The sequence below is a fragment of the Bufo gargarizans genome, chromosome 6 (genome assembly GCF_014858855.1).
Source record: "Bufo gargarizans isolate SCDJY-AF-19 chromosome 6, ASM1485885v1, whole genome shotgun sequence".
NCBI lineage: Eukaryota > Metazoa > Chordata > Amphibia > Anura > Bufonidae > Bufo > Bufo gargarizans.
The window spans coordinates 321,016,704-321,039,550 of NC_058085.1; the positions used below are offsets into that span (position 1 = coordinate 321,016,704).

The following is a 22,847-nucleotide window of genomic DNA, read 5'->3' on the forward strand; positions in this document are numbered from 1 at the left end:
CCCTAACAGGCTTGCATTGGCAGCCATACTGTTTGTCACCCATCATTTCCCAAAATAAAATCCGACACTATTACGTAGCTGCTTAAATTTGTATTATTGGGCGTATTCCTGGCCGTGTTACCTTTAAAGTCCATCTGTCAGCAGATTTGTACCTATGACACTGGCTGACCTGTTACATGTGAGCTGACAACATCTGTGTTGGTCCCATGTTCATATGTGCCCGCCTTGCTAAGGAAAATGTTTTAATATATGAAAATGAAGCAGTTGCAGAGAGAGCTGAGCCTCTAGGAGCAACAGGGGGTGTTGCCGTTACACCTAGAGGCTCAGCTCTCTCTGCAACTGCTGCACCTCTACACTTTGATTGACAGGGCCAGGCAATGTAAATGTGACCACTTCTGCCTGGCCCTGTCAATCAAAGTGCAGAGGGTGCGGCAGTTGCAGAGAGAGATGAGCCTCTAGGTGCAACGGCAACGCCCCTGTTGATCCTAAAGGCTCATCTGCATATGTTAAAACTTTTTCTTTTTTTCATTTTCTCATCAGTTCAGGCACATATGGGACCAACACAGAAGCGTATTTAAAAAAACTGATGTACATCTTCTCCAACATGGTCTGCACCTCAGGACCATCGTCAGAGCCTCATTTAGTATGAAATTCTGGCCACGTTTGCATCATGTAGCTTTAAGAATCACTGCCGCAAGGGCAGCGAACAAACCTGTGAATTCCTGGGCTCGCCTCCAGCGACCTGAGGCGATGAGTGATTTTCCAAACCCTCCGGCAGCTGAAGATTACAGGTCGGGAGTCCTAGGACATTGTTACAACATATATAGGAAGCTCAGCCTGCTATAACCACCTAGCTGATATTACAAATATTCACAAGAAAAAAGGAATCAATATGCACTTTAATATAGCATTTCAATCATTCATATTATCTAAAAAAAATAAAAATGTATTTAAAACAATGTGCATAGCACAATTAATAGTCACGGTCCCTCTTATACTGTGGAGCTCACGTAAGGGGGGCTGAATTAAATTCACACAGTGCGGTAAAAGGTTATCCGTTTCTCATAGACATTCTCAATTCATTCCAAATGTAGTCGTTATTTGTAACAATGTCAATGCCACTTGTATACCAATTGATATTGGATACTTAAAGGGGTTGTCCGGGGGTTGTACAGAGCTGAACCCGGACATACCCATATTTTCACCGGCTCTATCGCTGCTCTAGCCATTTTACAGGCTAGGGCAGAGCTAAAGCCCACCCATCAGTGCCGGTGACGTCACTGGGCTCACTGCTGGGCGGAAGTCTCCACCTGGCAGCACTAAGAGGAACCTGGTACATCACCGGATCTCCAGAAAATGTCTTTGTTCTGCGCGATTCAGCGCAGGGCAAAGGAGAGTATCGGAGCATGAACTGCCTGGGTAAAAGTCGGGGGGCTGCCTGGGTAAAAATATGAGTATGTCCGGGTTCAGCTCTGTACCCGGACAACCCCTTTAATTTGATATAGTTGGTATAGTGAAGGTGATTGCAGCAGCAGGAGAAAAACTCTATACTTAGAGGAGAAGACCTATTCCACTTCACTATAGGAATAGCAAAGGTCGGCGATCAGACATCTCTACTCCGCATGCGCCAGAATTGTGCCGGCACAAGTGCCAACTGCAAATCTCAGCAATCTGCAAACAGCAGAGAGGAGCCGAGCGGAGTTAACACCAGCCAAACCAGGATCACATCTACTTACCCAACACTGGTAGCAGGCCACGCGACAGAGCGGGCGAATCCGGGTATGGTGTGGTTAAATATAGAAGTTTTCTCCTGCTGCTACAATCAACCTCACTATACCAACTAGATCATATTAGGTATCCAATATCAATTGGTATACAAGTGGAACAAATAACGACTACATTTGGAATGAATTGAGAATTTCTATGAGAAACGGATAACCTTTTACCGCACTGTGTGAATTAAATTCAGCCCCCCTTACGTGAGCTCCGCAATCAGGTACATTGTTTTAAATTTTTTATTTTTTTTAGATAATATGATTTATTGACATGCTATATTAAAGTGTATATTGATTACTTTTTTATTGTGAGCCGGCCATTTTTGTGAATATAGAAATAGGACATGTTCTATATTTTTTATTTTTTTTGTGGTGCCGCAGAATGGACATACGGGCGTGTGCACCCCGTGGTCGTACTGCGGCCTGCAAAATTTTTCGTCCCGTTTTGCAGAACGGAAGTACGGGACGAAAAAACCCCACGGAAGCACTCCGTAGTGCTTCCATTGGGTTCTGTTCCGTGCTTCCGTTCCGCACCATTCCGCATCTCCGGATTTGCGGACTCATTGAAGTGAATGGGTCCGCATCCGTGATGCGGAATGCCCACGGAACGGCACCCGTGTATTGCGGATCCGCAAATGTGATCTGCAATACGGCAACGGGGCACACACGCCCGTGGGAAAGAGGCCTAACAGGCAGTATTACATATGATAGGCTTAGATACTGCAGCTTGGCAGACAGTATCATACATGGTAGGCTTAGATACAGCAGCTCAGCAGACAAGGTCACAATAAGCTTAAATACAGCGACTCAACAGACAGTATCATATAGTATAGACTTAGATACAACAAACAGTAGCACACCTAACAGGATTAGCTACAGCAGACAGTATCAGAAATAATAGGATTAGGCCTCATGCACACGACAGTTTTTTTTCACGGCCCTCAAAAACGGGGTCCGTGGGTCCGTGATCCGTGACCGTTTTTCCGTCCGTGGGTCTTCCTTGATTTTTGGAGGATCCACGGACATGAAAAAAAAGTCATTTTGGTGTCCGCCTGGCCGTGCGGAGCCAAACGGATCCGTCCTGAATTACAATGCAAGTCAATGGGGACGGATCCGTTTGATGTTGACACAATATGGTGCCATTTCAAACGGATCCGTCCCCATTGACTTTCAATGTAAAGTCTGGAGTTCTGTTATACCATCGGATTGGAGTTTTCTCCAATCCGATGGTATATTTTAACTTGTAGCGTCCCCATCACCATGGGAACGCCTCTATGTTAGAATATACTGTCGGATATGAGCTACATCGTGAAACTCATTTCCGACAGTATATTCTAACACAGAGGCGTTCCCATGGTGATGGAGACGCTTCAGGTTAGAATATACAAAAAAACTGTGTACATGACTGCCCCCTGCTGCCTGGCAGGTGCTGCCAGGCACCAGGGGGCAGACCCCCCCCCCCTGTTTTTAACTCATTGGTGGCCAGTGGGCCCCCCCTCCCCTGTTGTTAACTCGTTGGTGGCCAGTGTGCGCACCCCCCTCCCTCCCTCTATTGTTTTAATACATTGGGGCCAGTGTGCGCGCGCCCCCCAACCCCCCCTCTATTATTTTAATACATTGGGGCCAGTGTGCGCGCGCCCCCCCAACCCCCCCCCCCTCCCTCCCTCTATTGTTTTAATACATTGGGGCCAGTGTGCGCGCGCCCCCCCAACCCCCCCTCCCTCCCTCTCTCTATTGTTTTAATACATTGGGGCCAGTGTGCGCACCCCCCCAACCCCCCCCCCCCCCCCTCCCTCCCTCTATTGTAATCATCATCGGTGGCAGCGGAGTAGAAGATTTTCATACTTACCTGCTTCTTGCTGCTGCGATGTCTGCGTCCGGCCGGGAGCTCCTCCTACTGGTAAGTGACAGCAATGCGCCGCACAGACCTGTCACTTACCAGTAGGAGGAGCTCCCGGCCGGACGCAGACATCGCAGCAGCAAGAAGCAGGTAAGTATGAAAATCTTCTACTCCGCTGCCACCGATGATGATTACAATAGAGGGAGGGAGGGGGGGGGGGGGGTTGGGGGGGTGCGCACACTGGCCCCAATGTATTAAAACAATAGAGGGAGGGAGGGGGGGTTGGGGGGGCGCGCGCACACTGGCCCCAATGTATTAAAACAATAGAGGGAGGGAGGGGGGGTTGGGGGGGGGGGGCGCGCACACTGGCCCCAATGTATTAAAACAATAGAGGGAGGGAGGGAGGGGGGTGCGCACACTGGCCACCAACGAGTTAACAACAGGGGAGGGGGGGGGCCGCACAATGATATTCAAACTGGGGAGGGGGGGGGGGGTCTGCCCCCTGCTGCCTGGCAGCCCTGATCTCTTACAGGGGGATATGATGGGGTTAATTGTACTATCATATCCCCCTGTAAGAGATCGGGTGCTGCCAGGCAGCAGGGGGCAGTCTTGTACAAAGTTTGCAGTGTATTCTAACTAGAAGCGTCCCCATCACCATGGGAACGCTTCTGTGTTAGAATATACTGTCGGAAATGAGTTTTCACGAAGTGAAAACTTAGATCAGAAAAAGCTTTTATGCAGACGGATCTTCGGATCCGTCTGTATGAAACTAAAACCTACGGCCACGGATCACGGCCACGGATGCCAATCTTGTGTGCATCCGTGTTCTTTCACGGACCCATTGACTTGAATGGGCCCGTGAACCGTTGGCCGTGAAAAAAATAGGACAGGTCATATTTTTTTCACGGCCAGGAAACACGGCTCACGGATGCGGCTGCCAAACGGTGCATTTTCCGATTTTTCCACGGACCCATTGAAAGTCAATGGGTCCGTGAAAAAAAACGGAAAACGGCACAACGGCCACGGATGCACACAACGGTCGTGTGCATGAGGCCTTAGATACATAGCCTCTGCAGGCAGTATCACACATGAGAGGCTAAGATACAGCCATGCCATAGACAGTATCACAGATGATATGATTAAACTGGCTCACAAGACAGTATCACACATGACGGGCTTAGATACTGTAGATTAAGAAGCAGTTTAAAACACATTATAGATAGAGATGAGCGAATTTCCGCTTATGAAATTCGTTCACACTTCGTTTGTTGATAAAAGGTGAATTGCGTTATGGATTTCGTTACCACGGACCATAACGCAATTCTATGACGGAATGCATAACGGAATGCCTTTAGAAACGGATCCGTCCGGTTTCCGTTATGCAGGGGAGGACTGAAATTAGCTCATCTCTATTTATAGGTTTAGATACACAGCTCAGCAGACAGAATCACACACGATAGGTTTAGATACACCAGTAGAACACTGCCCCTGAGAAAAAAATTGCAATAAATTCCTTGGAAAGTTCTTGGAAATCAGGGACAGCATGAACAATAGGGATGAGCGAACTTGTGTTTTCAAGTTCGACGTACAAGGTTCAGGTTATCTAAGAATTCCGTTATGGATTCCACTACCACGGACGGAATTCTTAGATAACCTGAACCTTGTACGCCGAACTTGAAAACACAAGTTCACTCATCCCTAATGATTGATATATGCGGTGTAATGGCTGTCCTGAGGACGTGTTCCTTGTAAATCAGGTTACTAATGGAGCAGGGAGTGTAATAAATGCAGCGGTGACACAGTGGCAGGGAAGGCACTGAAGGTTATGACTAGAGATGAGCGAATTTCATATTTTGAAATTCGTTCACGTTTCGTTTGGTGGTAAAAGCGGAATTCCATTACCACGGACCATAAAGCAATTCTTCTCCTGCATAACGGAAACCGGACGGATTCGTTATGCAGGCCATAGACTTCTATTATGACGGAATGAATAACGAAATGCCTCTAAAGGCATTCCGTCATAGAATTGCGTTATGGTCCGTGGTAACGGAATCCTTAACGCAATTCTGCTTTTACCACCAAACGAAGCGTGAACGAATTTCATAACATGAAATTCGCTCATCTTTAGTTATGACATGTGCTTTTGGAAAGAATGTCCCTTCCTTCTGAGATTCCTTGCTGTGTGCCTGGACTTGCCTGCAGCCGCCTCCTGCACCTGTGATGTCAGTGGGGTGTGATTTCCTCTCCCCATCTCTGACTGTTAATGATTAAGAGACTGACTATGGAATGTGCTTCAAACCAGCAGGAGCTGCGCCCACATCCAGCACCCGCTGTCTGACACCATCCTGAGTAGCCAAATGTTACCGCCAAGGGTTCGGGGACAGCAGATCACCATGGATACAGTGTCGTCCTGAAAGTACAATAGTCTGTAGGCGTGGAGTTGAGGTAAGAGAGGTACCTGGTATGAAAAACGTATGGGCTTTAAGGACCCGTCCAATCTGCCACTTTTCTGTATACTTCTTTTTTAATTTTGCATGAACAGCGACATTCTTGCTTAGGCTACTAAGCCTGTGAGATCCGTTTCAGGGCTCTCGCAAGCAGCCCAAAACGGATCAGTTCAGCCCCAATGCACTCTGAATGGATAAGGATCTGTTCAGAATGCATCAATTTGGCTGCGTTTGGTCTCCGTTCCGCTCAGCAGGCGGACACTAAAATGCAGCTTGCAGCGTTTTGGTGTCCGCCTGACGATGCGGAGCCAAACGGATCCGTCCTGACTTACAATATAAGTGAATGGGGACGGATCCGTTTTTCACTGACAGAATATGGTGCAGTTGAAAACGGATCCGTCCCCCATTGGCTTTCAATGTAAGTCAAGACGGATCTGTTTCGACTTAGACTTTTTTTTTAAAGAATAATGCAAACGGATCTGTTATGAATGGATACAAGCGTTTGCATTATCGGTGCGGATCCGTCTGTGCAGATACAAGACGGATCCGTACCAAACGCAGGTGTGAAAGTAGCCTAACAAGAATTGGCTAAAAAAACGATTCTGACCTACTCATTCTCACAGCTGAGGGTTTGCTACAATTGTATCATATCTAGAACTCTGTGTGCTAAACCGTCCTGGACTCGAGACTGATGCATTGTAAAAAACTATCAGAACAGGAGAGAGACTTGTGATCCTGACATGTTTAGCTCACAGAGGATTGTATAGATTGGATACAGCTGTAACAAACCCTCAGCTGTGAGAAGAATTACCTCAGAACTGGGGTTTTAGTAAACAAGGATGCTCCCATTGGCTGACAGCAAGCAGAGACCTTAAAGGGGTTGTCTCACTTCAGCAAATGGCATTTATCATGTAGAGAAAGTTAATAGGAGGCACTTACTAATGTATTGTGATTGTCCATATTGTCTTCTAGATTAATTTTTCCATCACATTATACACTGCTCGTTTCCATGGTTACAACCACCCTGTAATCCAGCTGTGGTCATCATTTAGCAAAAAGAGCCAACCTCTCTGGTGGCCAGGACCGTGGGAGTGCGCACAGGACGGCGCTTTTTCCTACAATGTGCAAGCACAGCCACCGTTGCTGGATTGTAGGGTGGCCGTAACGATGGAAACAAGTAGTGTATAGTTCAATGAAAAAATGAATCCAGTCAGCAAAGGAGGTAATACGGACAATCACAATACATTAGTGAATGCCTTGTATTAACTTTGTCTGCATGATAAATGCCATTTGCTGAAATGAGACAACCCCTTTAAACTGGTGAGCAACTAAAACACCATGGGTGTAAAGGAAAACTGGCTTAGTTGCCCATAGCAACCAATCAGATTGATCCTTTCATTTTCCAAAGAAGCTCTGAAAAATGAAAGGTGGAATCTGGTTGGTTGCCATGGGCAACTAAGCCAGTTTGCCTTTGCACCGGTTTTGATAACTCTCACCCTGTATCTTTTAAGAAAGCAGTGGAGTGGAGCCAAAATGGACACTTAGGCCCCTTACAGACGAGCGTTCCTCCCGCAGCGAGTCCACAACGCAGCTCCCAGCGCTGCCGGGGGTCATATAGCATTATGTTGATTTATGTTGCTATGTAACCCTTACAGTTCTGGAATGTATTGGATAACACTGGCATAAAGAAGTGAATGGCAACTTTGGCTGTTGCACAAGCATATGCCATTCACTTCTACTGGATAGGCCATCAATGTTTGTTTGGAGCGGATCCAACCTTCAGGACGTCCATAGATGGGCACAATGACTATTGAGCTGACCTGCAATACCAAACACAGCCACCCATACAGAGGAGCTGCTAGGTCCGTGTAAACAATGACCATGAGTGAATTGGGGAGGGGTCCCAGAGGTCAGACCCCCACGATAAAACATGGATATCCAGTGCTAGGTAACCCATGTAAAAGTCCCAGAGAACCTCTTTTAAATATGCAGAACATGTCAGGCATTAGTTAGTTAAAAGTTAATCCAATGTCCTGCAGATCTCTACAGATAGAAGAAAACTGGAATTTCCACATTCTTACTTCAAGACGTAGCTGGAACAAACATGGACCTACAAGGGAAAGGACCATTAAACGAAGGCACGAAGACATGATAGCCTGCGTAGCCATAAGGGCTCATGTATATGGCCGTATGTATTTTGCGGTCCGCAAAACACTGATCCCTAAAAAATACGGATGACTTCTGTGTGCATTCCATATTTTACGGAACAGCTGGACCCTAATAGAACAGTCCTGTGGACAATAATAGGACATGTTATATTTTTTTGCGTAATGGACATACGGAAACAGAATGCACACGGAGTGACTTTGGGTTCTTTTGCTGACCCATTGAAATTAATGGTTCCGCATTCCGCAAAAAATGGAACAGACACGGAAAGAAAGTACGTTCACATGCATGAGCCCGAAGGCTATGGACACAGTGGTTTTTGTCTTTTTTTATGTGTGTATTTTGGGCTGCAGCCTGCAAGTATTCCAATACATAGCAGGCTGCAGAATACCATTCACTGTGAGATCCGTCTGTTGTGCTGTCATGACAGTTAGATCTCCGGTGACTCCTCTGATGTCCTGGACACTGATCTAAGCTCAATTAAAAAAATCATAATTTTTTTTAACAGGAAACTCCTGAGCTCACTATGACTTTACAGGGGACTTGGACCTAAAAAAAAAAAATAAAAATAAAATAATTATGGAATTAATATGCACAGACTATTGGATAACATTCACTTTAGTAATTCATTGGTATGCGCATGCAGTCCGATAACCACTCCAACACAAGTGAGAGTCATTCCTTATTAATAGCCAAAGGGATGGGCTTTAAAAAAATAAGGCTTGATTTAGCAAAAATGTGCAAGTAGAAGGTTGTTGTCATGGGCAGTTCAGGCAAAGAAAGACACTGACACATTTGCTAACATTATATTGTCTTTTAGAAATAAAGATGCCGTCTCCAACAGAAGCTTTGAAGAAGGAGCTTGAGGAAGAGTTGAAGCTAAGCAGTGAAGACCTGCGGAGTCACGCGTGGTACCATGGACCTCTCTCCAGGCAGGTGAGTGCATTGCATCATGGCATGGTCATGTGGTATGTCTAGACCATAAGTAAGTGGACTTGAAGGTGAGGTCTGTGCATGCATGTGATCGTTAGTTGTTATGTTGACTTCAATGCAATGGATTATTAGGGGGACATATAGGTTACTTGCCCTAGGGCTTCCACCAACTCATCTTTACCATGTGCACAAACCAGTGTCCTGATCCACCAGCGTTTTTCCTGGCAACGTTCAACCTTAGGGCTCATTCACACAGCCGTTGCCCCTCCGTTGGCGTATTGCGGCCCGCATACGGCAGGTCCGCAATACACGGGGCACAGGCCGTGTGCATTCCGCATCACGGATGTGGACCCATTAACTTGAATGGGTCCGCAAATCCGGAGATGCGGTGCGGGACGGAAGCACAGGACAGAAGCACTACGGAGTGCTTCCGTGGGTTCCGTTCCATGCCTCCACACTGCAAAAAGATAGAACTTGCTCCGTCTTTTTGCGGAACGGAAGATCGCAGGCCCCATTCATGTGAATAGGGTTGCGATCCACATGCGGCAGCTGCACGGCCGTTGCCCGTGCATTGCGGCCTGCAATTTGCGGTCCATAGCACTGGCACGGAGGGACAACGGTCATGTGAACATCACCATTAAGGAGATCTGGCAGAGAGTAGCCTGCTGGATCTCACCGGATTCGGCATTACTGGATTCTCTACTTAACTGACATATGCCCATTGACTGTAATGAGGTCCAGCAGTGATCCAGATGCTTTCCAGCATAATTAAGATTATATGTAGATTTCACTTATGAAAGAAGTTGGAGGTTAGGGCAAATGTCCCATGTCGATAGATCCACCTGGTGGTCGATGGTTTCAGTCTGAATCAGTTCTTTTGTTGCCCACAGGAAGCAGAGAGACTTCTGCAAAAAGATGGAGATTTCCTAATACGTGATTCACTCTCCTCCCCGGGGGACTATGTACTAAGTTGTGTCAGCTCCACACAGGTCCTCCTCCACTTTAAGATCATTGCTGTCACCCTGCGCCCACGTCGTGGCTTCTCCAGGGTTCTTTACCAACTTGAGCAAGACCAATTTGACAACATTCCAGCACTTGTACGCTCTTATGTTGGGGATAGAAGGCCTTTGTCTGAGTCTTCGAGGGCAATTATCGTGAATCCCATCAACAGAACTGTGCCACTCAGTGTGCTGAGGGGGAGGCAAGACTCCCAGAAGGCAAATAAAGAAAACAGGAGGAGTCTTCACCTAGTCGATAACAGCTTATTGAGGTACAAATCTATTTTATCTGTTGTATCAACTACACCTTAAGGCATATATGTAACAGTACATAACCTATTAGCTTACAGCAGCCTTAGCTCCCATCCCCATACCTGCAGGAACTCTAGATGTTCAGAATCCTCCTCAATCACCAAAAATCCATCTAGTATAAAACAGTAAATTGAAGAAAATGAGGGAGGAGAGGGTGGTGTAGCTGCAGTTTCTCTTTCTTTTTGTAAATATACATCCTGTGAGAAAGAAGGAGGGGCAGAAATAGGAACATTTCTGATTGGTTTAACTGAGCACATCACTAGTACATCACACCCAAGCGGAGCCCAGGAGAGAGAGAATATACATTCTTGAAACAGTCCTCATTTTTAAAATATATTCAATGCATCTCCATTCACCAGGAACAAAGACAAATTTGGAAGCCACCCTGGGAACCTTGATGTACTCAAAGAAATACCTTTACAAAGTGCCCAGTCTGATGGCAACCTATTCTCAGGTAAGGTTAGGGGCTGGGGACAGGTTAAACAATTGCTGCCTGTATTTTAGAATAAATCTAGCACAGATTTCTTTAATACATGCCTTAAATTGTAATATATAGGTTTTGGGTAGCGGTGTGCTTTAAGTTGTCCTTTTAAAGTTTCGTGCAATTGGTGCACCCAGTCAATTTGTGAATTTCCCCTCCCCTAAAATTTGTTTTAGGTAGGGTGAAATGTGAATTTTTCAAGTCTGAGGGTATCATATGAGTCCTCTCATTGCCTCTAACTGGTTGAGAGGACATTTGTCTTTTCTTCTTTGTCCTATTCTGATGCCTCCAAAAAATGTTTTCTTTTCAGTCATTTCTGCAGAATCTTCAGGGTCTCCAGAAGAACCACTACCAATTCCCCTTTCCCCGATGTTCCGCACGGGCAGTGACCCAGTCCTCAGAGCCAAAACCCAACCAGTTCTCCCACTGGACCATGATGGAAGCAATGCTTTGAGAGGATCGGACAGCCAGCTACACTCCAAGGCTCCCCCAAAACCCATTAGAGCACCTTCTTTGCTTCTTCCTGACCCCCCTGAAGATTTAGACACATATTCTGAACTGGTCCCTCGTGCTCCCATGAACAACAGGAGATATGTGGACACTTTGAAAGCAGAGGAGAAATGGAGGAACCGTGCACGTGCCACTGAGACTACTTTTGGTTTTCTGGATGCTGAAAAATCACCAGATGTGATTTCACCTGGACTAGACCGCAACCTGAGTTCTTCAGGGATAGACAATTCAAAAATAGTGTCCCCTGAGTTGAATAAATCCAAAGTTGTGCAAGCTGAAAAATCTAGAACTCTCTTTTTGGAATCTATAGATCATTCGAGAGTATCACATTCTGGTTCACAAAATCCTAAAATATCCACTTTTAGAATATCAAATTCCAAGGTGAATCAACCTATTATAGAGACTCCTGAAGAAGGGGATGACTTTGTTCGACCACAAATACAAACAACAACCTCTTTCCAACCAAGAACGTTCCAGTCTATTTTACTTTCACCGGATAATAAACCTTTGGAACCTAACACCTTGCGCAAGCTCAAAGAGATTGTCAGCCAAAGAGACTGCAAAGAGAGCGCTCTTCATATCCTGAGAGAAGATTGCGTGGTAGGTAGAGACCACTCTTCTTTGGACACTTCCGATGAACAAAATAAAGAAGTTGCAATTTCCAGTAAAACATACGAACCCCACCAGAGCTAGTTGGATTTACGCAACTTTTTTGGGGGGTGAAGGGGGGAGAGAGGTGCAACTATTAGTTTCAGCTGTATTGTGATCAATTAGGATGCCTTCTTGAGAATGCACAGCAACATTTTATGGTAGTCAATGTACTTCCAAACTGGTGCAATTTCATGGTTCAGACCAGTGCCATAGATGAGAAGGCACTTTAAAGAGCTGCAAGACTGATAAGTAATGGAGGCCACAGGTCATTTAACCCCTACAACTGTTTGGCATGTGTAAATTACATTTAAGAAGAGATATAAAAAGATGGAACTCTCCTTTAATATTATTTTACTTTCATCCTTACAGGAGATTCGTATCTGGGAAGTTACTAAAGAGCAACAGAAGAGTATGGGTGTGCAATCAGGGTTGGAGCTAATATTAATGCCTTATGGACAACAATTTAGACAAGATCTCTTAGAAAGGTCAGTATCATGCAAGATCTTGACCCTTTTTGGAATCCAATACAAAAAATCCCAAGAAAAAGCACAGCTGCTTTCTTCCGGAAACAGCACCATAGGCTGTGTGTGGTACTGCAGCTCAGCATCATTCAATGAAGCTCCAGTTGTATCGTCAAACATGACCGATGGACAAGTATGGCTGTTTCTGGAAGAAAGCAACTATGTTTTTCTAATCCTGGACAGCCACTTAAAACATGCAAGAATCAGCAATTCATAGACCAGTGTGAGAGATTTACAAATGAAGATATGCCAGAATTCTGATGCACATGCCATGCACTATATCTATAAAGTGCCTTAAAAACTTTTTGGAGCTTTCTCAACAAGAAAGTGTGAAAGAAGGTGTGACTTGGTACAAAATGGGTTTGGCTTAAAATGTCACATCATGCGTCAAAATTTCACCAAAAGTTTGGAGAACATTTTTGGCACAAGTTAAGCTTTACAAATAGGTGGTGTAAACCTAGACAAAAGTATTTTACAATACACCAAATTTCTCTTCCAGCATAAGCCACTGTGATAAAGTTCCTGCATTTTTAGACTGCCTGATGTACGTTTTAGGCTGGATTAGTAATTTTAAAGGGTTTGTCCAGGAGTTTTAAAAAAATTGGTCAGAAAATGTGATACAATTAAATAAATAAGCATTATTCACCTGCGTCAGGTGATGGTGGCAAGCACAACATGAGATCCCAGTGCCTGCAAAAAAGTAGACAGGGGCCCATCGAAGTACTGGTTCTAGACTCAGTATAAGACAAAAATATGGAGCGCACATCCACATGTTTACCATCAATCGATAATTATCAAGCAACATTTCTAAAAAATGTATATGCCTTCATACAATTGTATAAACCCGCTTGTCAACGTCACATTTAACTATTTCAAGTGGGTCCTTACGCTAACAGTTTAAAGTTTCGGATAAACCCTTTAATGTTTCTTAGCAGCTATGCACAGTGTTAGGTATGACTTTACTGGAACAGACAGTGGATTGTTCCTGAGCAGAGTTCTTGTAATACACTCCTCCGTGTAACCAGGGTGACAAAACACCCAGCGGGGAACCTAAGTAGTTTGTTACCATAAGAGGTTTGGAATGCACGTGCTTCCTCTTCATGACCATTGGTGAGAATTAATCGACACCGAGTGCCAGTTTTCTGAAATCAAAAAGCCACACATTTTTGCACAATCAAAGGTGAGTTTTCCCACAAATTGACATTTTTTTCTGTAGGGCTTAGTAAAAGGGGTATGGCCTCCTGCGGCCTGACAGAATTGCTATAATTTAAACCAGGAGATGCACCAAATTTATTAAGAGGACTAACATTTTTAACAAAATTTGCATCTTTTCCCACTTTTACGGTTTTACGATCAACCGTTATTTAAAAAACTAATTGTAGGACTTTGCAGGAGGAGGGCAGAATTCACAGTAGAGAAAAAATATATATATGGTGTAGGAATATAATCTATATATATCACTGAATAATTGTCCTACTTAAAACTTAACTTTTAGTCATTATTAATTAAAATAAGTCCCACAAAAGAAAGATATTATTGATAGCTGCAAAAATAAGATACAATGGACTTATGTAAAATAAGACACAGGGTGACTTTACAGGATCAAGAGCTCGGATTTGGACCATGTAGTCCCACTCACGGTTTGATGGTTATTCTGTTTATGGAGATGGATCATACCACAGCAGGAAGGAACGTTGTGGGAGGGTCCACCGGAATCTTGATGAAAAGGAAAACAGCTCTTCTTAAAGAGGACAGTAAAAAAGGGAGAGAGGCTGGGGAGATAATATCCCTATCCCACTGATACAATTCTGCCTGAAAGCGGAGAGGTCCCCCGCCTAAATGCGGGAGAATCACCCCAAAAGGAGCGACCCCACTTATCGACGGCTGTCCCTGTTATTCTGTCCCTGAAAAATGACTCCCAGTGTCAGTACAGCCAATAATGAAAAAATCTTGGATTACCAACGCGTTTCCTCCAATACAAATATGACCGGATTCATCAGGGGAAGAGAAATATATATATAGGTAAAGATAACTAGATATTTTAAATGGCACAATAGCCGTCAGCACTATGGCTCACTATCGATGTATCCAACTGAATGATGCAGTCCAGAGTGCTCTCTGCAACTGCCCCTATATATATGCTGGTCTAGATTATCGATGCAAATTAAATTAAATTGAATAGGTACCTCATAGTCCGGTTTGTGAGCGGCGTGCGTTCCACCATCGGCCATGCCGGGACCGGAAGTGCGTCATAACCTATGCGCCGACCGTTACCATTGGCCGCTGGTGGAACGCAGGCCGAGGATGGACCGCAAGAAACCGGAAGTATGCGCAGAGCGCCGGAGATGACGTAAACAGGACACTGGAGCGCATAAATATATGCGTTCCAGAGATAGTAGCTATTAGAAGGTGCTAAATATATTTGAAGACATCCTAAAATGGGAGGGAAATACCTTAAAGGGATTTAAACAATACACATGATGATTATTAAAAGATAATATAAGATACAGCATATAAAGGTTTATTTTGGAAGTTGGAATGAATGGGACAATAAATGGAAACAGGGGAGGACCTTATATTGTTAATACTTTTAACTAATGATTAAGTCCTGCCATATGATAAGAGTACCATTTAGATATAGATTTTTACAAGGTAGACCTATTGCGGTCTGATGCCTTCATTTGTATGGTCCGAAAAAATTAATAATTGATAAACAATAATCTTGATCAACTCTATTAGGTATGTCAAATCATCAATAGGAAGATAATTTACATGTTATATTTATTTATTTATGATGGTAGAAGCAGTCGTAAAAGGTCAGGGCGTATATCCGATAATATCTAGGACTAAAGATATAAGAGGAGACACCATAAGAACACCTTTTAGATAAAAGAAGCGAACGACAGAATAAACAAAATTTGCATCTTTTCCCACTTTTACGGTTTTACGATCAACCGTTATTTAAAAAACTAATTGTAGGACTTTGCAGGAGGAGGGCAGAATTACTATAAATTACTATGAATTGCACCAGATAATGGTGTATATTATAGCGCAAATGTGTATTAGCTGTGAGCTATTGTTTGCATATCACAGATTACCAGGAAACGCACCAAATTTATTTATACGCCTGCTCCTCTTAATAAAATTGGCGCCTCTTACTCCAGCACATTTTTTTTTTATTATGACTGCCATTTTCCCCCATTGTTTATTAATAAGCATAAATGTCATTAGTATACATTATTGTACATTATAAATTACAATAGCATTACATCAGTATACATTATAAATTACATTACTTTTTCACATCTGCGTCAGAGACTCCGTTTGGAGGCTTCGTTGCAGATTCAATCAAAACAGCTGATGGAAAACTCTTGCAAGCATCTGTTTGGCTCTGTTGGGGTCAGTTATGTGCCAAATCCAGCCCTCCTGTTATTTTCATTGTTCTGCTCCTATAACGTAAAAATAGATAGTGAAAGTGTAAAAGAGCCTTATCTTGTATTGACCCTGTGTTACATCACATATTATACTCCAGAGCTGCAATTACTAGTCCTCTGCTAGAGTCAATGTGCACATACATTATATTATGTATCTTGTACTTATCCTGAGTTACATCCTGTATTATACTCCAGAGCTAAACTCACTATTCTGCTGGTAGAGTCACTGTGTACATACATTACATTATTTATCCTGTGCTGACCCTGAGTTACAGCCTGTATCATACTCAGAGCTGCACTCACTATTCTGCTGGGAGACACAGTGTACATACATTACTTATCCTGTACAGATGCTAAGTTACAGTACATGATGTATTATATTCCAGAGCTGCACTCACTATTCTGCTGGGAGACAGTGTACATACATTACTTATCCTGTACAGATGCTGAGTTACAGTACATGCTGTATTATATTCCAGAGCTGTGCTCACTATTCTGCTGATGGAGTCGCTGTGTACATACATTACTGTACCTTTCCTGTCCTGATCCTGAGTTACATCCTGTATTATACTCCAGAGCTGCACTCACTATTCTGTTGGTGGAGTCCGGCTGTACATGCATTACATTAGTTATCCTGTACAGATCCTAAGTTACATTCTATATTATATACTCCAGAGCTGCAATCACTATTCTGACTATAGTGTATATACATCAATTTAATGATCTTGTCTAATGCATAGAAGTATAACATAAACTTTATTCCCTTTCCAGACATCACCTGCTGTCACTGGGTATAGCTGTGGACATATTGGGCTGCACTGGAACTGTTGTGGAACGAGCGCACACCTTACACCGGATCATAGGCTTGGCGTATGAGCTGAAAGAATATGCAGGGGATCTCTTTGCGTTTTCTGCTGTTATGAAGGCTTTGATGCTGCCACAGGTAAGAAGAAGGGGTATTCAATGTGGGCATTTTTGAGAAATTTGATCTTCAGACAGATTTTTTATTTATTTTTTATTTATTTTTAAATAACATGGGGACGATGCAAAAACCTCAATGATTATGCTGCTATTGATTTGTGACACTTTTTTCAGTTAAAATACTACTGTACATGAATGACAGGTATGAAGTAATATGTGTCACCTGCATTATGGAGTACTGTTAAAACAAAATAGTTTTTTACAGATTGCTCGCTTGGAACAAACATGGCAGATGCTACGCCAAACCCACACAGACAGCGCCATCACCTTCCACAAGCAGCTGAAACCAGCCCTGAGAGACATGGATGAATGTAAACTAAACACATGTATATTCTATAACTGCTATAAATCTGCCTCCTTTGTACAAGAATAAATGCTGCTTCCTATGTATACAAGAATATAACTGCTATAATCCTGCCCATTATGGACAAATATATAACTATCATAATATTGACCCCTATGTATAAGACTATAACTACTATAATACTGCTCCTATGTACAAGAATATAATTACTATAAGGGTCCATTCACACGTCCGCAACGTGTTTTGTGCAATCTGGAAAACACGAACAGCGGCAATGTGTGTTCCGCATTTTGCGGACCGTACATTGCCGTCACTAATAGAATATGCCTGTTCTTGTCTGCAATTGCAAACAAGAATAGGACATGTTCTATTTTTTTTCAGGAACGGAATTGCGGACCCGGAAGTGCGGGTCCGCAATTCCGTGTCCAGGCAGCACATCGTGCTGCCCCGTAGGAATGAATGGGACCGCAATATTTTGCGGAACGAAATTGCGGACATGTGAATGGACCCTAATACTGCCCCCTATGTACAAGAATATAACTACTATACTACTGCCCCCTATGTAAAAGAATATAACTACTATAATACTGCTCTCATGTACAAGAATATAACTACTATAATACTGCCCCTATGTATAAGAATATAACTACTATAATACTGTCCCTATGTATAAAAATATAACTACTATAATACTGCTCCTATGTACAAGAATATAACTACTATATTAGTGTCCCCTATGTATAAGAATATAATTACTATAATACTGCCCTCTACATACAACAATATAATTACTATAGCACTGCCACTTATGTACACAAATATATACAAACTACTAAAATAATGCTTGTCCTGTACCAGAATGTAACCAATATCATAAGCAATATAATATTTTGTATTGTATTGGTTTGATAGTTGACTAATGACTCATGTACCTGCCTGAGTGTGATGTTTTTCTACAGCAGGAATCAGCAACCTTTGGTACCCCAGCTACTGTGAAACTACAACTCTCAGCATGCAAACATGCTCATCTGTTCTTCTACCTCCCATAGAAGTGAATGGAGCATTCAGCCTGGAGTGCCGGAGGTTGCTGATGCCAATTCTACAGTATAACCTTTTAATTGAGTTTCCCTTTGCTCTTACTGACCAGTGTTGAGCATTGACTTATGACACGTTCTTCCAAACTTTGCCTCCTATTCACCCAGGTTTAACGGTTCCTTCATCCAACAACATTGTAGTCCCACACATTTTGCCAGTCCTCAAGCTTTGGAAGGAGAAGATGATTGGGGAGGTCCAGTAGATGAACACTGTGGATGTCTGCTCCGCATGCTGCAAGCTGCTCGATCATATGCTGCAAATGCTGAGGTTTACCAGAAAAACGCAGAGGACAAGCTCAAAGGTAAAGGACAGTGATGGAAGCCAAGGCCATTAGAGTGCTCTAGAATAGGAAAGACTCATTTTAGATACAAAATCATACACATAACTGGGACACTGCCAAAACCATTGGACTCTTTTGAAAACCCTTTAGGGTGGTTTCATTCACAAGCAGTTCTTGATAAAAAAAAAATGTTTTACCAAAGCCAGGGGGGGGTTGAAAGGAATGAGATATATCAAGAAATTGGAACTTTGGCTCAAAAACAGCATAGAAAAACAAACATACCCCCTTACAGGGTATGTTCACACAGCTAAAATTCTCAGCAGAAAAGTCAAAAGTAGAATCAGTAGCTGAATAGTCATTTTTGGTGGCAGATTTGTAATTTGGTATTGGTTTTAGAGATGTTTTCACAAGCATTTTAGAATAGTTTCGGAGTGAGGTTTTTTGCCTTCCCATTGACTTCTATGGAATGCACAGTCAAATCTGCTTCAAAGAAGCAACATATCACTTCTCCAACATTTTTCAAATCGCCTACTGAAAAAAACCTCTACTAAGGTGTGCACATGGTTGAGCCTCTTACATTGAAGTCAGTGGGGAACTGTTGTGTATTTAGCAGTGGAAAATGTCCATTATCCACTGCTAAATCAGGGACAGATTTTAGCAGTGTGAACATAAGGGTACGGTCCCAAGGGTTTGATACCTGTTTTATTTCTTAAAGAAGACGTTCAAAGAAAGCCCTAATTGAATGGAAAGTAAAAGATATTTAAAGTGTTCATATCTTCTTACAGGGTTCACTCCTGAACCAGAACTGAGAGAAGCCTTCAAGACTGAGTTTTCCTTGAGAATGTTTTGGGGAAGTAAAGGAGCAACAGTTGAACAAGCTGAAAGATATAAGAAGTTTGACCAAATTCCTGAATGTTCTATCCCAAAAGCTGGAGCCTGAGACTCAAAGGAATAGGTTGGCTAGCTCTGTTTATGGATCAGTGTATGGACAGGCCTACTAGATATATGTCAACATATGTCCAACAAATAGATGTTTTGTCCAGCAACTACCACCAGTTTATTACGCCACAATACCCACCAAGAGATAAATAGGTACTATGTATGCTCACTGTCAAATCACTGTGTATAACCACTTTAACGGACACATAGGTCAACTAGACCCAACAACAAAGAGTTAACTAGCTTCAGCCAACAAAGGACATCAAGGTCCAGTAAAGGAAGCCATAGCATAAGAGGTGGAGCCATGGCGAATACTGTAGAGACCCACTAGTGGACATTCACCTAATGTACAGTATTCACCTACCAGATCCAACACATTATCAAGAAGAAACTTGCTTCCACCATCTAAGGCAGTGTTCCTCAACCAGCCTCTCTCCAGTTGTTGCAAGGCTATAACGTCCACCATCTTCTGATATTCACAGACTCTGGGTTATAGTTTTGTAACAAAAAATGCTGAGGAACATAGGAGATTTATCAAAACTGGTGTAAAGTAAAACTGGCTTAGGTGCCCATAGAAGCCAATCAGATTCCACCTTTCATTTTCACAGCTCCTTTGGAAAATGAAAGGTGGAATCTGACTGGTTGCTATGGGCAGCTAAACCAGTTTATCTTTACACCAGTATTGATAAATCTCACGTCCACCGGCACACATCCATTGACCTTTTTTTTGCAGGGGTCCTAGTGGTTGCCAAATTACAGTAAAAGTTGCATTCCGACACAATCTGTAACAACTTTTGTGGTTGGAATGCAACTGACATGAAGAAGAAGATTCTGAAGATGCTGCTTTGGCCTGGATGACTGTTCAATAGTCAGGTACCTGAAGGATCAATCAGGTGCAATTGATGCTGGATTAAAGGAACTTTACTGTCCATATCACAAGATCAGCACTTTCTGCGTCACTCGGTTACAGTCCCAATGGCTTTGTCTACTGAAGTCTTATAGTCTATTTTACCATTTTGTTTTATGATAATTGTATTAAAGGTTATTTTTCCAGAGCTGATGTTCCTTTATTTATAAAAGAGCTTTTTAAAAAAAACATACAGGACATAAAGATTAATTTTGAAAGATTTGTTACTATTCAGCAAGCAGAGATCTTGAAAATGGTGAGGAATTGAAACGCACGGGCCCCGTAGAAATGAATAGGGGCTGCGTGAAAATCGCAAGCATCCGCAAGCAAGTGCAGATGCAATGCGATTTTCACGCATGGTTGCTGGGAGATGATGTTAGTAAATTGATTAAAGTCAATTTACTGTATTATTTTCCCCAAATCAGGACTTCTTCACTGAAGTTCGGGTTTGGGATCGGTGTTCTGTAGAATTTATTATTTTCACTTATAACATGGTTTATAAGGGAAAATAATAGCATTCTTAATACAGAATGCTTACAAAATGTGGCACGAGGGGTTTAAAAATTAAAAAACTTAACTCACCACTTGTGGATGAGGTGAGTTAAGTTTTTTTTATTTTTTAACCCCTCATGCCACATTTTAGTAAGCATTCTGTATTCAGAATGCTATTATTTTCCCTTTATAACCATGTTATAAGTGAAAATAATAAATTCTACAGAACACCTAACCCAAACCCCAACTTCAGTGAAGAAGTCCTGATTCGGGTCTGGGCACCACAATCACATTGCACTCGCATGGAGAAAACTGAGCAACGCACTGCAATCGCAGTCAAAACTGACTGAAATTGCGTACGCACTCGCACGATTTTCCCTGATCGCATCCTGACCTAATCCGGACACACTTGTCTGCAAGGGGCCTTAATCTCCCTGCACTGGCATGAGATTCACCTAATTTATTATGTCATCTGCCTCTTAATAAATTAGGTCCTCTGTGCCCTGCCGTTCACCAGATACTGAAGTCTACGCGCCTCCTGTCCTGGCATTTTTTTGACTTGTTAACAAATGCTATGAAATTGTATTTTTTTGGGTAATGGGGTTTTTAGTCACACATTTTTCTTGTGTTTTTTTTCAGACATATTTTCTTCTATAGTCAGTGGGGAAATGTCTGAAAAAAGCCACAACAAGAGAATGCTACAATAAAGAAATTAAAAAAAAACTGTCTTAGCCCCTTAAAGGGGTATTCCCAACACATACAATGGGGGCATATCGCTATGATATGCCCCCATTGTCTGATAGGAACGAGAACAGAGCGGGGAGAGCTGTGGCTGGAGGACCCCAGATTTCCCAGGGTCCGTCCACCACCAAGCGCTGCTCCCATAGAACTGAATGGGGCAGACGGAAAATAGTGCTCAGCTATTTTCGGCGGCCCCATAGAAATGAATAGAGGGCGGCTGTGCATGCAAAGTGCGCCCTCCGTTTATTTCCCCACTCCGTTCTCATTGTAGGTGCGGGTCCCAAAGGTGGGACACGTACCTATCAGACAATGGGGGCATATCCTAGTGATATACCCCCATTGTCTGTGATGGGAATACCCCTTTTGTTTTCATTTTTTGCCTCTCTATGTTTGAGCAGCCAGAACATATTTTTTTTTTGACACAGCTGTGTAAGGCCACGTCCACACTATCGTGTCAGTGTCACATCCGTGTAAAGTGAGTGAAGGATCCATGTGTTTGTTTATTCCCTCCATGTGTCATCCGTAATTCATGGACGTTGCTCAGCTGAAAATGAATTTCAAGAGCATTTTCTATCTGTCTTCCGTGAAAAACTTACGCACCACGGATGTGTTGTGTCCGTGATTTTTACAGACCCATAGACTTCAATGGCCATGCTTGGTCCGCATCACGGATCAAAGTAGTGTATGTCTCCGTGATTTTTTTACTGACCCAGGGTCAGTAGCAAAAATACTGAAATATGAACAGACACATATAAAGCAATGGGTACGTGTGCTGTCCGTGGAAAATGAGGACAGCACACATCTGTGAAAAATGGAAGTGTGGACAAGGCCCAAGGCCTAGTTTTACACAACAGAAATTGCAGTTTTTAATAATTTATATACATTTTCCTGTTGCAAATACTGAAAAAGACGTTTTTTATATTGCTTTCTTACTTTATTGTTTATACTGTACATATTTCACACTGTAACCTGAACAACCTTAATAGTTTCAGGTTATTTTTTGTTTGTAGATGCCTAATATGCGTCTATTTATATATATT

At 42.8% G+C, this 22,847-nt stretch overlaps 1 protein-coding gene across 1 annotated transcript; it reads left to right on the top strand.

Moving 5' to 3' along the window:
- The first annotated feature begins 540 nt into the window (after positions 1-540).
- Positions 541-20,722, top strand: LOC122941737 (breast cancer anti-estrogen resistance protein 3 homolog). The gene is given in 13 exon segments (XM_044299149.1): positions 541-791; positions 5,921-6,060; positions 9,049-9,164; positions 10,052-10,431; positions 10,831-10,925; positions 11,263-12,062; positions 12,483-12,598; positions 16,840-17,011; positions 17,255-17,360; positions 18,556-18,609; positions 18,612-18,749; positions 19,514-19,635; positions 19,637-20,722. Coding segments are annotated over 11 exon segments (2,184 nt in total). The 5' UTR covers positions 541-791; positions 5,921-6,060; positions 9,049-9,056; the 3' UTR covers positions 19,730-20,722.
- Positions 20,723-22,847: the final 2,125 nt, after the last annotated feature.